The following is a 12,684-nucleotide window of genomic DNA, read 5'->3' as shown; positions in this document are numbered from 1 at the left end:
CTCGGTTACAAGTGGGAAAAATATTTTCTTCTCTTTGAGAAGAGAACATTTTTCCATCTCTTTGCTCTAACAATTCCTTCACGTTCATTTTCTTTTATACTTTTTTAAATTCTTCATTTTCTTCTTTTCTTTTGTTTTATTTTCTTTCTTTTTCACTTTTATTTTCTTCTTTCTTTTCTTTTTTCCTTTTCTCCTTCTTCCTCCTTCCACCTTCCTCTGCTCGCTCGCGGCTTCTTCCTCTTTCTTCTTCCGCCGACCGTAGACCTCGACAAAGGCCGACGAGTGACAAGCTCGCCCAAGGCTAGCAAGCTCGAGCCACATGGCCTCAAGCCCGCCTCGCCAGCCTCGAGTGAGGTCAAGGCTCAGCTGCCGAAATTTAGTGAGCTCAAGCCTTGCCCATTGGTGGCGAGGCTCGGGAGTCGATTATCGGTCGTCGGTCATAGCTATGGCTGGGCTCTAAATCTAAGAGACGACTTGCTTGCCGATTGGGGCAATCCCAAAGCTCCTCGAGGTGGTGTCCATACGAAAGCTCTCTTCTTTGTGTGCTGAAGAAGAAGCAGATGATGGGTGGAAGAGGGAGATGACAATGCAATGGCCAGCCGAAGAAGAAAGGTAGAAGACAAAGAAAATAAAATTTTAAAAAATAAAACAATAAAAATAAAAGAAAAAAGAAATTAATTGGAAAAATCAAATTCTAAAAATAAGAAGCAAAACACCAAAAAATGAAAATTTGAAAAATATTTTCCAAAAACGCCACATTTTTCATAAAACAAACAGAGCCTTAGAGCATATCAATTTTAGACCAATTGAAATCACTAGAAATATGGCCAATAGGCATTGTGGCTATGCTGATAAAAGGATTGGGAGGACGTTAGTAGCGTAGATACGGGGTTCGACTCAAATTAGGCGGGGACGAGTAGGCGGGGATGCCGCGTGCTCGAGGATTGGGGCATGACAAGAACCATCCATCAACTGGGAGAAAGCTTAGTCAAATTAGCAGCAAAAGACTAGCCTCTGCACATCCAAATGAAACTTGGTAAGGATTTACTTTTTCTTACTCTAGTTTCTTTGATCGGACATTCCGTGCTTGGAAACATCACAGGGTTTAATCAATCTTCAACATGTTGGGAGACAATCCCAAGTACTTCACTTGAAAGTAGTTTACAGTGAGTTAGCAACGTGTCCGTTATGTGCTTCCCGCTGCCACCCTTTCCCACCAAAGGCCAAAAAAACTAAAAAATTTACCTTCTTCCCATACAAGGTGCCCTGGTTATCACTCCTCTGCTATCCAGAGGACTTTCAACTCGGGTAAAATGATACATTTTTTATTCAATTGTACACCACAGTTTGCGTCTAGACATTGGACCCTCTCCCAATTGCTGTATGTTACTAGTTTGATCAACAAAAATGTTTATACTTGTGAAAAACCTTTTGACGTTCTCCCTCATTTGCTTGCTGTTGGTGCAATTATAGCCTTTTCAGACGAAGTCATAAACTTTACCTGCAATTCTGTCTCAAGTCTGATTTCTTCCATTATAGTTTTCCAAGAAAGCTCATGTTAATCCACCATAGTATGCTTTAAAGAGGAAATTGACATCTTTGTCTCTGGTAATTTGACTGAATTAATCGCTAGAAGGCTACAAGCCCGGAAGTAGGTTCACAATCTGCTCTAGCCAGATATTTTCATGTTTGAATTGAACATTTTTCGAGTCAAATGAAATGGGAGAGTGATATTCTTTGAGATGATAGTCACTTTTAAGACCGAAATAACTCCTGATTACATAAAAGATGCATTAACATCATGTTGTATCTGTTCGATGTATGATGCTGTATCTCCTCTATGTGTGATGCTGCTCGTGTTATGTCGTATCCCGTGTTAGAGACATTGCCAGCTCTAACAACTAGATTTCATATGTTGGATTAGACCTTTTTGACGTAACATCATTTTGCATATGCTAATCAGCTTGTACTAAAACTTTTGCAGTTCTCCATGCAATACGGGCAACTTGAATGAGCTGTCAAAACCAATCGAAAAGATATGCGACAATCCTCAAGTAACTAATTCAGAAATGTTGAATTGAGGAAGAGTAAGTCTCTTGCATCTGCCACAAGGGCAATTCATCTTCTTAGCATGAAAATGATGAGGTGTAACCTGGATCCTAACTTGATGCCTCAGTATCTGAAGCCATTTTTCTCAATATGGTAGTTCCATTCCCTGCATGCTGACAATCATCGCGCGAGTTGTCTTCAAAATTTCACGAGCGTCCAAACCATGTAGTCCAGTTGAAGCGTGAGTCCTGAAAAATAAAATCACAACCAGTCTTCACTGAAAGTTTCAAAAACGGAATGAAATTTCGTTTTTGTGAATTTGCATACACATAAATTCAGTTCGTCCTATTAGCTATATCACAACTTTGATGAAAATTGGTTTTGTTCATCTTTTAGCTAAATTAAGAAGCTTTTATGTATACAATCGACTAAACTATAGCAAGAGTTACAAACAACACCCAAACTACGCATTAAAAGTTAAGTAATTAGCAGAAATCAACTCTACCCCCTGCTTGAATGGTCGATTTGCTTTAGTTCCTGTTTGAAGTGGCTTTTTATCGAACTGCCAAAAACAGGGGAGGATGCAGAAATACATCATCCACCAATTAGATTCTCCTGTCTGAGAGTGAGTTCATATATTTCTTCCGAAAAGGAAAAGAGAGACTGATCCAGACTCACCTTATAATGCTTGAAGGACTGGACGGAGCCTTCGAATCTGTTCTTAACCCCACCTAGTCTCCCGCATCTGGAGATAATCACGTTGCAGTCATTCGGCAGTATGGTGGTTGATGCATCCATCAACCTTTCCAACGATCCGCAACTAGAAAATATTAATTGGCCCAGAAGCTCCAACTCGTCGATGCCCTCGACAACCCGTAGCCTGTTGCAGCTCTGGATATCCAAAGACTTGAGGTTCTTTACGTTTGATAAACCACCGAGACTCTGCACATGAGGACAGTGGAAAAGTCTGAAGTGTTCCCACGAGTCCGACGTTCCTATGACTCGAACGTCGAGTATCTTAAGGCATCCGGACAGGGTGAGAGCACGCAGATTATTCAAGACGGTCGATGGAAAGATCAGTCTCCCTTCACAACTAATCAGCTCATCAGCAGGCTCGTAAACTAGCCTCTTGAAGGAGTCGCAAAAATGGGTGGACAACGCCTCCAGTGCTTCGACCGCCCAAGAAAATTGGATCTCAACTATCTTTGGACAGAACTGCACTGTGACGTCTCTCAGCTTCCTCATTCTCGACAACTTCAATCTCTCGAGGGGTGCACCGTCTGATACATGTAAAGGAATTTTGGTCACAAACTATTAGTTCTCTCTAGAAGTGCTTTACCTCCTTTGTTCTTGATGCATCAAGGACCTCCTTCCAAATCCATATCCTACTCCACTGCTCAGGAATCATTGGATTTTCTAAACAAACAATTTTCCTTCCAAGGTCTCCGAGTTGATCGTGCATCCAAAACTTATTATTCTCCACAATCTTTATCAAAGATGTTAAAAGAGTAAGGGTAGAATGGTCTTTGTGAGCTTGTGGGTATTGGGAGTTTTACCCTAGTATGTATATATACGTTCTTTTCTCATCAAATAAAGAAGATCACTGTTCACATGGTATCAGAGCCAAATTAAAAAAAAACAAAAAGCCTAAACCCTAGATCTGAACCCTAAAATCATCACCGACCGCCGCTACTTGAAGAATCAAGCCCGGCGAACCCTAGATCTAGGCCGGCGAGTCAGATCCGGGCTCGGTGAAGGCCGGCGAACCAGATCCAGGCCCGGCGACCCTCTATCGGGCGTCGCCGAGGCTCGGCGACCCCTCGCCGAAGGCCGGCGAACCCGGATCCAGGCCGGCGACCCTCTGTTGGGCATCGCCCGAAGTCGCCGAGGCCCGACGACCCTCCGTCGGGCGTCGCCCGGAGTTGCCGAGGCCCGGCGACCCCCTGCAGGAGTCGTCTCACGTCACCCAGGCCCGGCGGTCTACTTCCGGCATGTGCTAACGCTGCTAGTCAAGGTGCGAGACTTCCTTGGAGTCACCGATTGAAGTGCGACCCCAGCGACGCCTTTGCACGACTCTATCGCGCTCGTTCTTGGACCCCGTTGATGCTGAAGTGAGCTGTTTGAAGTGCACATTCTACCGCTGATGGTTTGATTATGGCGGATAAGAACAAAGGAGTGTTAACGGAAGTAGTATCCGCATCCTCTAGTCGTTTGACAGAGGATAAACTAGCTGGGGTCACCAACTTCCAGCAGTGGAAGAGGATTGTGATGGTAGTATTGACCGGAAGAGAGCTAAATCACCATCTAACAGGTGAATGAACTGATGCTGATATTAAATGGGATACAATGGATGCCAGAATTCTTGGACAAATGTGGAATTCTATGGAGTCTCATGTGGCTGCCTTAGTTACACATGTCACGACGGTTAAGGAGCCGTGGGATTACTTGAACGTCCTCTATTCCGGAGAAAATAATCAGTCAAGGATTTATGAAGTTTCTCAAGATTTCTTTAGAGCCGATAGAAAGGGTCGGCCTCTTACTCAATTCTTTGCTGATTTTAAACAAATGTATGAGGAACTTAATCACCTTTTGCCAATTACCCCTGATGTTAGGAAGATGCGGGAGCAACGAGAACAATTGGCGCTTATGGGTTTTTTGGGAGCATTAGGACCAGAGTTTGAGGGGGTTCGTTCACAAATTCTTGGAGGAGATACTGTGGCCTCACCGACGGAAACCTTTTCTCGGGTCTTGAGGGTTTCACGAGAAACATCTAAAGATATATCTCCTACAGGTGATAGCTCTGCCTTGGCGATCCGGGGGAACCGAGGTGGTGGTCGAGGTCGTGGCGGTGGTCGGAGTGGTCGTGGCTTGAGTAGTGGCGGTAATGGCCGTGGGTTCGAGTGAGGCCAATCACAATCATATAGTAGCACCTCTGGTGACTCGGGCGATATCTTCGGACTTGCACGAACATGTCATTATTGTGGTATGCCTGGACATATTCAGCGTTTTTGCTATAAACTTCATGGAAGGCCCCCTCATTTGGCAGTAGCAAATGTAGCTAATGCAAATGAATCTGTTATTCCTTCTCGATCCTCCGAGAGAGGAACAATGATCAGAATGTCAGAAGAGGAACTTGCTAGGTACAATCGGTTCCAGATTTCTCAGCCAGTTTCCTCTTCCACAGCTACCTTTGCTCGGACAGGTAATGCAACAGCATGTCTCTCATCTACCTCTCGCTCCCGGATCATTGATTCAAGTGCTACGAATCATATGACTGGATCTTCGTGTATATTTTCTACCTTTCATGAGTCTGTATCCAATGTTACTATAGCCGATGGTTCGTTATCCACCGTAAAAGGGATAGGCACAGTTCCCCTGATATCCTCCATATCTTTATCGTCTGTCATGTACCTCCCAAATTTTCCATTTAACCTTATGTCCGTTAGTCATCTTACCAAAGAATATAACCGTTCTGTAACCTTCTATCCCGATTCTTGTGTCTTTCAGGATTTGAAGTCGAAGAAGACGATTGGTAGGGGACACATGTCGGGGGGGCTATATGTGTTTGATGATACTACCGGTGTTGCTTGTTCGACAGTTTCTCCACATCAAATTCATTGTCGCTTGGGACATCCCTATTTGATAAGTTTGAAGAAGTTAGATTCTCGTTTTCATTCTTTATCTCGTATTGAGTGTGAGTCGTGTCGGTTTGGAAAATTGCACCGTATTAGTTATAGTCCAAGAGTCAATAAACGAGCCTCTCGGCCATTTGCGTTAGTTCATTCCGATGTTTGGGGTCCTTGTCCGATTACTTCAAAGTTGGGCTTTAAGTACTTCGTTACTTTTGTAGATGATTATTCAAGAGCCACTTGGCTATATTTAATGAAAAGTCGTTCCGAGTTATTCTCTATTTTTTGTGCATTTGTTAACGAAGTACATACTCAATTTTCTACCTCTGTTCGTATTCTTCGAAGTGACAATGCCAAAGAGTACTTTTCTAAGCCTTTCTCTGAATTCATGTCTCAACGGGGTATTCTTCATCAATCCTCTTGTTCAGATACACCACAACAAAATGGTGTAGCTGAAAGAAAGAATCGTCACTTGTTAGAAGTTACTCGTTCTTTAATGTTTGAAATGAAAATAGATAACTCCTTTTGGGCCGACGCTGTTATGATCGCATGTTATCTTATCAATCGCATGCCATCCTCTGTTCTTAAAGGTGCCATTCCTCACTCTCTTCTTTTTCCTTCTGACCCTTTATTTCATCTACCACCTCGTATATTTGGTTGTGTCCGTTATATTCGTGATCATCGTCCAGGACTATCTAAACTTGATCCTCGATCTCTTAAATGCATCTTTGTGGGGTACTCTCATACCCGAAAGGGTTATAGGTGCTACTGTCCCTCTTTGCATAAGTATTTTACTACTGCAGATGTCTCATTTTTTGAGTCCACTGTCTATTCTGATAATCCAATGGCGCCTCCTACAATGGATGATGATTCCTTGACATATGTCATTATGGAATCAACAACCACTTTGAAACCTCCAACTCCTCCACCTGTCCAGTATGTTTACGGTAGACGTCCTCGTCGGCATGTGGAGCCCCCCGCAGATGAGTCTGAGCCTATCTCGTCTTCTTCGTCCTCCGAACCCGAGGTAAGTCGGTCATATACTGATCTTGATATTCCCATTGCACACCGCAAAGGAGTTCGTAGTTGTACGAAACATCCTATTGCACGGTTTGTCTCCTATTCTGGTTTATCTGCCTCTTGTCGAGCTAGTCTAATGACCATTGATACACATCCTACTCCTAAAACTGTTGTTGAAGCATTGTCTAGTCCAGGCTGGAGGAAAGCTATGGAAGAGGAACTATTGGCATTGGACCAAAATCAAACTTGGGATTTTGTCCCTTTACCTGCAGGGAAGACGGCTATTGGATGTAAGTGGGTATTTACTGTCAAGGTTAATCCCGATGGTTCTCTTGCTCGTCTCAAGGCCAGATTGGTTGCTAAAGGATATGCCCAGGTTTCTGGAGTCGATTATGGTGATACCTTTTCCCCGGTGGCTAAGATGACCTCTGTTCGTCTCTTACTTTCTCCGGGCCGCTTCGCTAGTTGGCCTCTGTTTCAGCTTGATGTCAAAAATGCCTTTCTTCATGGAGATTTATTGGAAGAGGTGTATATAGAGCAACCACCTGGGTTTGTTGCTCAGGGGGAGTCTGGCCATGTTTGTCGCTTAAAAAAATCTTTATACGGTTTGAAACAATCTCCCAGAGCATGGTTCGGGAAGTTTTCTGATGCGGTACTCCGGTTTGGATTGAGTAGATGCACCGGAGATCATTCAATGTTTTACCGAGTTTCCGAAGCTGGTCGCATATTTCTTATAGTTTATGTGGATGATATTGTCATAATCGGAGATGATTCCATAGGAATTGATGAGTTGAAACCGTATCTACAGCAGCAATTCCATACAAAGGATTTGGGATCATTGAGATACTTCTTGGGTATCGAAGTGGCACGGGCGAAGAAAGGCATTCATATTTCACAACGAAAGTATGTTTTGGATTTGCTTACGGAGACAGGTATGTTAGGAGCTAAACCACTGGATACACCGATGGAAGTGGGCTTGAAGTTGATGGCAAAGGATGGTGAACTATTAGATGATCCAGAAAGGTATCGAAAACTTGTTGGAAAGCTAAATTATCTGACTATCACTCGACCCGATATTTCCTTTCCAATGAGTGTGGTGAGTCAATTTCTGTCTTCCCCCCGTACCTCACATTGGGATGCCGTAATCAGAATTCCGAGATACTTGAAGAAAGCCCCGTGTCGTGGGCTCATTTATAGGGATCATGGTCACGTAAGAGTGGAAGCCTTCTCGGATGCTGATTGGGCGGGATCTCCCATAGATAGAAGATCTACATCAGGTTATTGCACCTTTGTGGGAGGAAACCTAGTATCTTGGAAGAGTAAGAAGCAAAGTGTTGTGGCTAGATCAAGCGCAGAATCAGAATACGGGGCTATGGCTCAAGCTACTTGTGAGTTAATCCGGATGCGTCGCCTATTAGTTGAACTCGAATTCAAAGATCCCGCACCAATGGAGTTGTGGTGTGATAATCAAGCAGCTGTCCATATTGCTTCTAATCCAAGATTCCATGAGCGTACCAAGCATATTGAAGTTGATTGTCATCTTGTTCGTGAGAAACTTCAAGCTAGAGTTATCTCGACTAGTTATATTAGGACTGGTGAACAACTGGCTGATATTTTCACCAAATCTCTAGGGAGTAGTAGGGTTGAGTACATCCGTAACAAGTTGGGCATGCTTGATATACATACTCCAGCTTGAGGGGGAGTGTTAAAAGAGTAAGGGTAGAATGGTCTTTGTGAGCTTGTGGGTATTGGGAGTTTTACCCTAGTATGTATATATACGTTCTTTTCTCATCAAATAAAGAAGATCACTGTTCACAAAAGACATGCTAATGAGAACAGCAACTCCGGTGTCCGGGAAAAACTCACAATCTCTCCACATATAAATTGCATTAGTCTTATCTTCGCCGATGAAAAAACATGCAATATCGAGGAAAATTTGTTGTTGCTCGAAATTTAACGCATCATAGCTGATCTTCAACTTTCCAAATAGATCCTCATGAGGTACTTTTTTAGCTTCTTCGGTGTCTCTTTCCACAGTTCTTGCTGTTTGCGATAGAGAAACGCACCAATTACTTCAAGAGCCAATGGAAGTCTCCCAAGAGCACGTACGATTTCCCTTGAAAGATCTTTGTAATCATCTAAAGGAGAGTCTTTGTTAAATGTGTGCCTACTGAAAAGCTCAAGCGCATAATCGGTGCTCATCACCTCCATTTCATAATCTAAAATTTGATACTTGTGTCTATTGATTAGCAAAACATCTTTATTTCTAGTTGTGACCAAAATTCTGGATCCCGAATAGAAAGTAGTACTTCCAACGAATTTCTCCACTTGTTCGTTGTCATCAACATCGTCAAGTACAATGAGGACTTTCTTATTGCATAGCGCTTCACCAGTCCTCTTCATTCCATAATCAATTTTGTCAATGCTACTTGTTCCCGCACGATGGCCGACTTCGGATAACAACTTTTTTTGCAACTCAACTAAGCCATCAGATCTTGATGACTTCGCTCAAACATCTTCAAGGAAACAACAACACTTTCCAAAATGAGAAGAGAGTTGGTTGAAGACGCCCTTGGTGAGAGTAGTTTTCCCAATACCCCCCATGCCATAAATTTTAATGAGTCGCACACCACCAGAGTTGACGTCTAATAATTTGCTTACTTCACTTGATCATCAATTCCAACTAAATATTCAGTCACCAATCTGTGTTTCATCTTCAACTTTTCCACGACATCCTCGACTATCAATTTGATCAGTTCTCCATTGCTGGCACAATAGAAAACCGTTTTATTGGGGGGGAAAATGCAAATCACCATTTCCAAGCTAGAGTGATGCTCTTCAAGCACAGGATAAACTACACAATGACCTGATAAGTAATGGGACCTTAACAATCTAGAAGTGATCTTCTAATCGGCCATTCGGTACATTAACATCACCGTTTCCTAGCTAGAATTGCCCCACTTGATGACTTGATTTCAACACGAGATTACCAATTTTGGGATTATGTTAATAAAGTTCGTGCATTAGTATTTATGCATTTGAAGTGGACATCTTACGATTTGTTGTTCAGGGGATGACTATAGAATTGGAATATCGTGTCTTTAAGTGGTGAAATGCTTAACGTATTGACCTCCATGAGAGCCTTTCTGGAATTTCTACTGTATTTTTTACATCTACGACAAGCTGCTAAGGAAAATTGGAGAAGCAAGCATCTTAAAAGCTGCTAGCTTGCCCTCTGTACTTCTTCACTTCCCACCCCTTTATTGGGTTGACTTCCATGAGAGCCTTTCTCCAAGCATGTACTCGCTCATCCCTCAACTTCTTCTCATGCTCCAAATTGAATATGGATTGCGATACAACGGAGTCTTCAGCTTAACATCGTCAGGTTCCACGTCGAAGAAAATAGGTAGGATCTCTTTATTACCTTCCGATTTGAAGGTGTTTGCCACAATCTGCGCGAGCTCGTGGAGGCACCATTGGCTTGAAGCGTATGTCCGAGAGAAGACGGGTATGTAGATCTTGGAGTTGTCAATGGCTCGCAGAAGGGACCCATCGATCCTTTCACCGATGCGGAGCTCTTCGTCGTCATGAAAGACGCATATTCCAGCGTCGGTCAAGCTATGGAAGAGGACATCGGTGAATCCAGTGCGGGTGTCGGGTCCTCTGAAGCTCAGGAATACTTGGTACTCGCTTCCCGAAGAAGTTCCTGCATCTGAACTCGCCATAGCAGTGGCTAGCTCAGCTTAGCAAATCTCTCTATCTCTCTCTATTTCTTTCTCCCTCTGCCTCTCTCTCTCTCTCTCTCTCTCTCTCTCTCTCTCTCTCTCTCTCTCTCTCTACCCAATGCTCTTAACTGAGAAAGAGCCCGCGTCAACACGCAATTAGGTAGACTAATCAAATGTTATATGACAAAATGGTGGAAAGAGAAAGCCATAATTTTTTACGACGAAGACCATTAGATGGAATACTACCGGTTCAAATGCGCATTACAGTTGCAAAGGTTCCATGTTTTATAACTTTTCTATTGTGTCATAGCTAAAGTCAACACATATTACAGACAACTTCTCAAAACAAATGTTTTCAGACTTAGAACGGGTTGATTTTAAACTAATTGAAATCACAAGAAAGTTGTAGACCCCAATCATCTTTTTCAAAACCTTCGTTTATCGATACTGTCGTCATCAATCTCAAATCCCTAGTCCTTCTCACCGCATCCTCTTCCATTCCTTTTTTCCTATTTCGAAATTTGCCAACCTGCGGTAATAGGTGGTGACGAAGGTGTTAGCTGTCTCATATGAAGAATGTAAAACTTTAATTTCAAATTTGCTGCCAAGTCGATGGGATTCATAGAGATCCACGGCACATTGGTTACCTCAAGAGTTGCATTGCAGGTTTGCTTTTTGTTCTCCAGCACCGGTGGCTACCTCAAGATAGATCAGACTATGCTCATGGAAGTGATGTTTCAGTATCGGTCTAGAGGCACAAGAAGGATGCAATCTGAATTCACATTCTGTGCAGGAAATTTGAACCCACCATCAACTGCCACGTCACAGGAGTAGAAAGTCCCCGTCACAGGAGTAGAAAGTACGACACGAGTCTTCTTCCGGACGCTGCGTGATGAAGAGCTAGCAGCTGTTGCGGGTGACAAGGGCGGGACACTTTAATAGTCTGGCAGAGGAAAATCTTCCAAAGGGAATCTATAGATTGGACCCGATCAAGCTCCACCCCGAGCCTCGCAATGCTGAGAAGAGGCATGCTCGTCATGCAAAAGTGTAACTTCATGAGGGTGCTAGCAAAGTGGAATCTGTCGCATTCGCTCCTTTTTATGTAAGAAAATTCTAAAGACTGAATGTCCCGATTATAAATTGTCAAACAAAATCACATATAATCAGAACCGAATGCGGAAACATAAGGAATCTTTACTTACCTCCAGCCATTGTTGAAGAGGATTGATAAATCGAAATTCGCGAAGCGATGAACGATCGGCGATGGGTGTATCTAGCCAATTGCTCTCTCTAAATGATGGTATGTGTTTTCCGTAGAAACGCACGTTTTGTATGTACGTTAAAAATGAAAACCGACGATAAAGGGTTTGGCTTAGATGACCCTTTTAAATTCTCCCCTTCGCACCTCTTCGGATAACGTCGTCCATCAAGACATTATTGTAACCTTTGGGCATCGTGACTCTTAGGCGAGAACAGTTATCACTCAAGTTAATGCGATTAATAAACGTTAATGAAATCAAATGTGGGATCACATTTTCTATAAAATAATATAACATTCTCCCACTTGATCCCAACATTTCATCAAACAAAATATTGAACTGAATTCACACAAACTTCATGCTGAAGACAAAGCACATGAATTATGGCGATATGTCCTCTTAGAATGAGTAGTATCTTCCATGTATCACAATGCACCTTATCTCATCTAAATCAGCCTATATGTGATGACATAACTTAATGAATAAACCCTATGTTTATTCTAGGTCTACTTAATGAATAAACCTTATGTTTATTCCAAATCGAAGATGGCAAATTTTTCTCATAATAAATGAATGTGTACACCGTAATTGAGAAAAACAACATAAATAAACAAGAGTTTCACAAATTCGTCCATACGAATAAAAATTACATGATTGGACTTATTCCCATCATAATTACATGATCCTTGTTTCTCATTGGTGGCATGGCTTTAGTCAAAGGATCAGCTAATATCAATTCGGTGCTAATGTGTTCGATGACCACTTTCTTTTCCCGAACACGTTCCCTTATGGCTAAATACTTAATGTCGATGTGCTTGCTTCGACTATCACTCTTGTGATTTTTAGCCATGAAAACTGCAGCTGAATTATCACAAAGCAATCTTAATGGCCTAGCAATAGAATCCACAATCCTAAACCCCGAAATGAAACTCTTCAACCACACACCATGCGAGATGGCCTCAAAACAAGAAATGAACTCAGCCTCCATAGTGGAAGTAGCAA

The 12,684-nt window shown here is 42.5% G+C and overlaps 1 protein-coding gene across 1 annotated transcript in view; it reads right to left on the bottom strand.

The window, feature by feature from the left end:
* Positions 1–2,249: 2,249 nt before the first annotated feature.
* Positions 2,250–12,684, bottom strand: part of LOC115732935 (disease resistance protein L6-like) — a 24,691-nt gene continuing 14,256 nt past the window's right edge. The window contains exon 5 of the mRNA XM_048285547.1: positions 2,250–2,297. Coding sequence (XP_048141504.1) covers positions 2,256–2,297 — 42 coding nt within the window. The 3' untranslated portion in view covers positions 2,250–2,255. The remainder of the gene's footprint in view (positions 2,298–12,684) is intronic.

The sequence above is a fragment of the Rhodamnia argentea genome, chromosome 9, assembly GCF_020921035.1.
Source record: "Rhodamnia argentea isolate NSW1041297 chromosome 9, ASM2092103v1, whole genome shotgun sequence".
NCBI lineage: Eukaryota > Viridiplantae > Streptophyta > Magnoliopsida > Myrtales > Myrtaceae > Rhodamnia > Rhodamnia argentea.
This window is presented reverse-complemented; position numbering and strand designations above follow the sequence as displayed.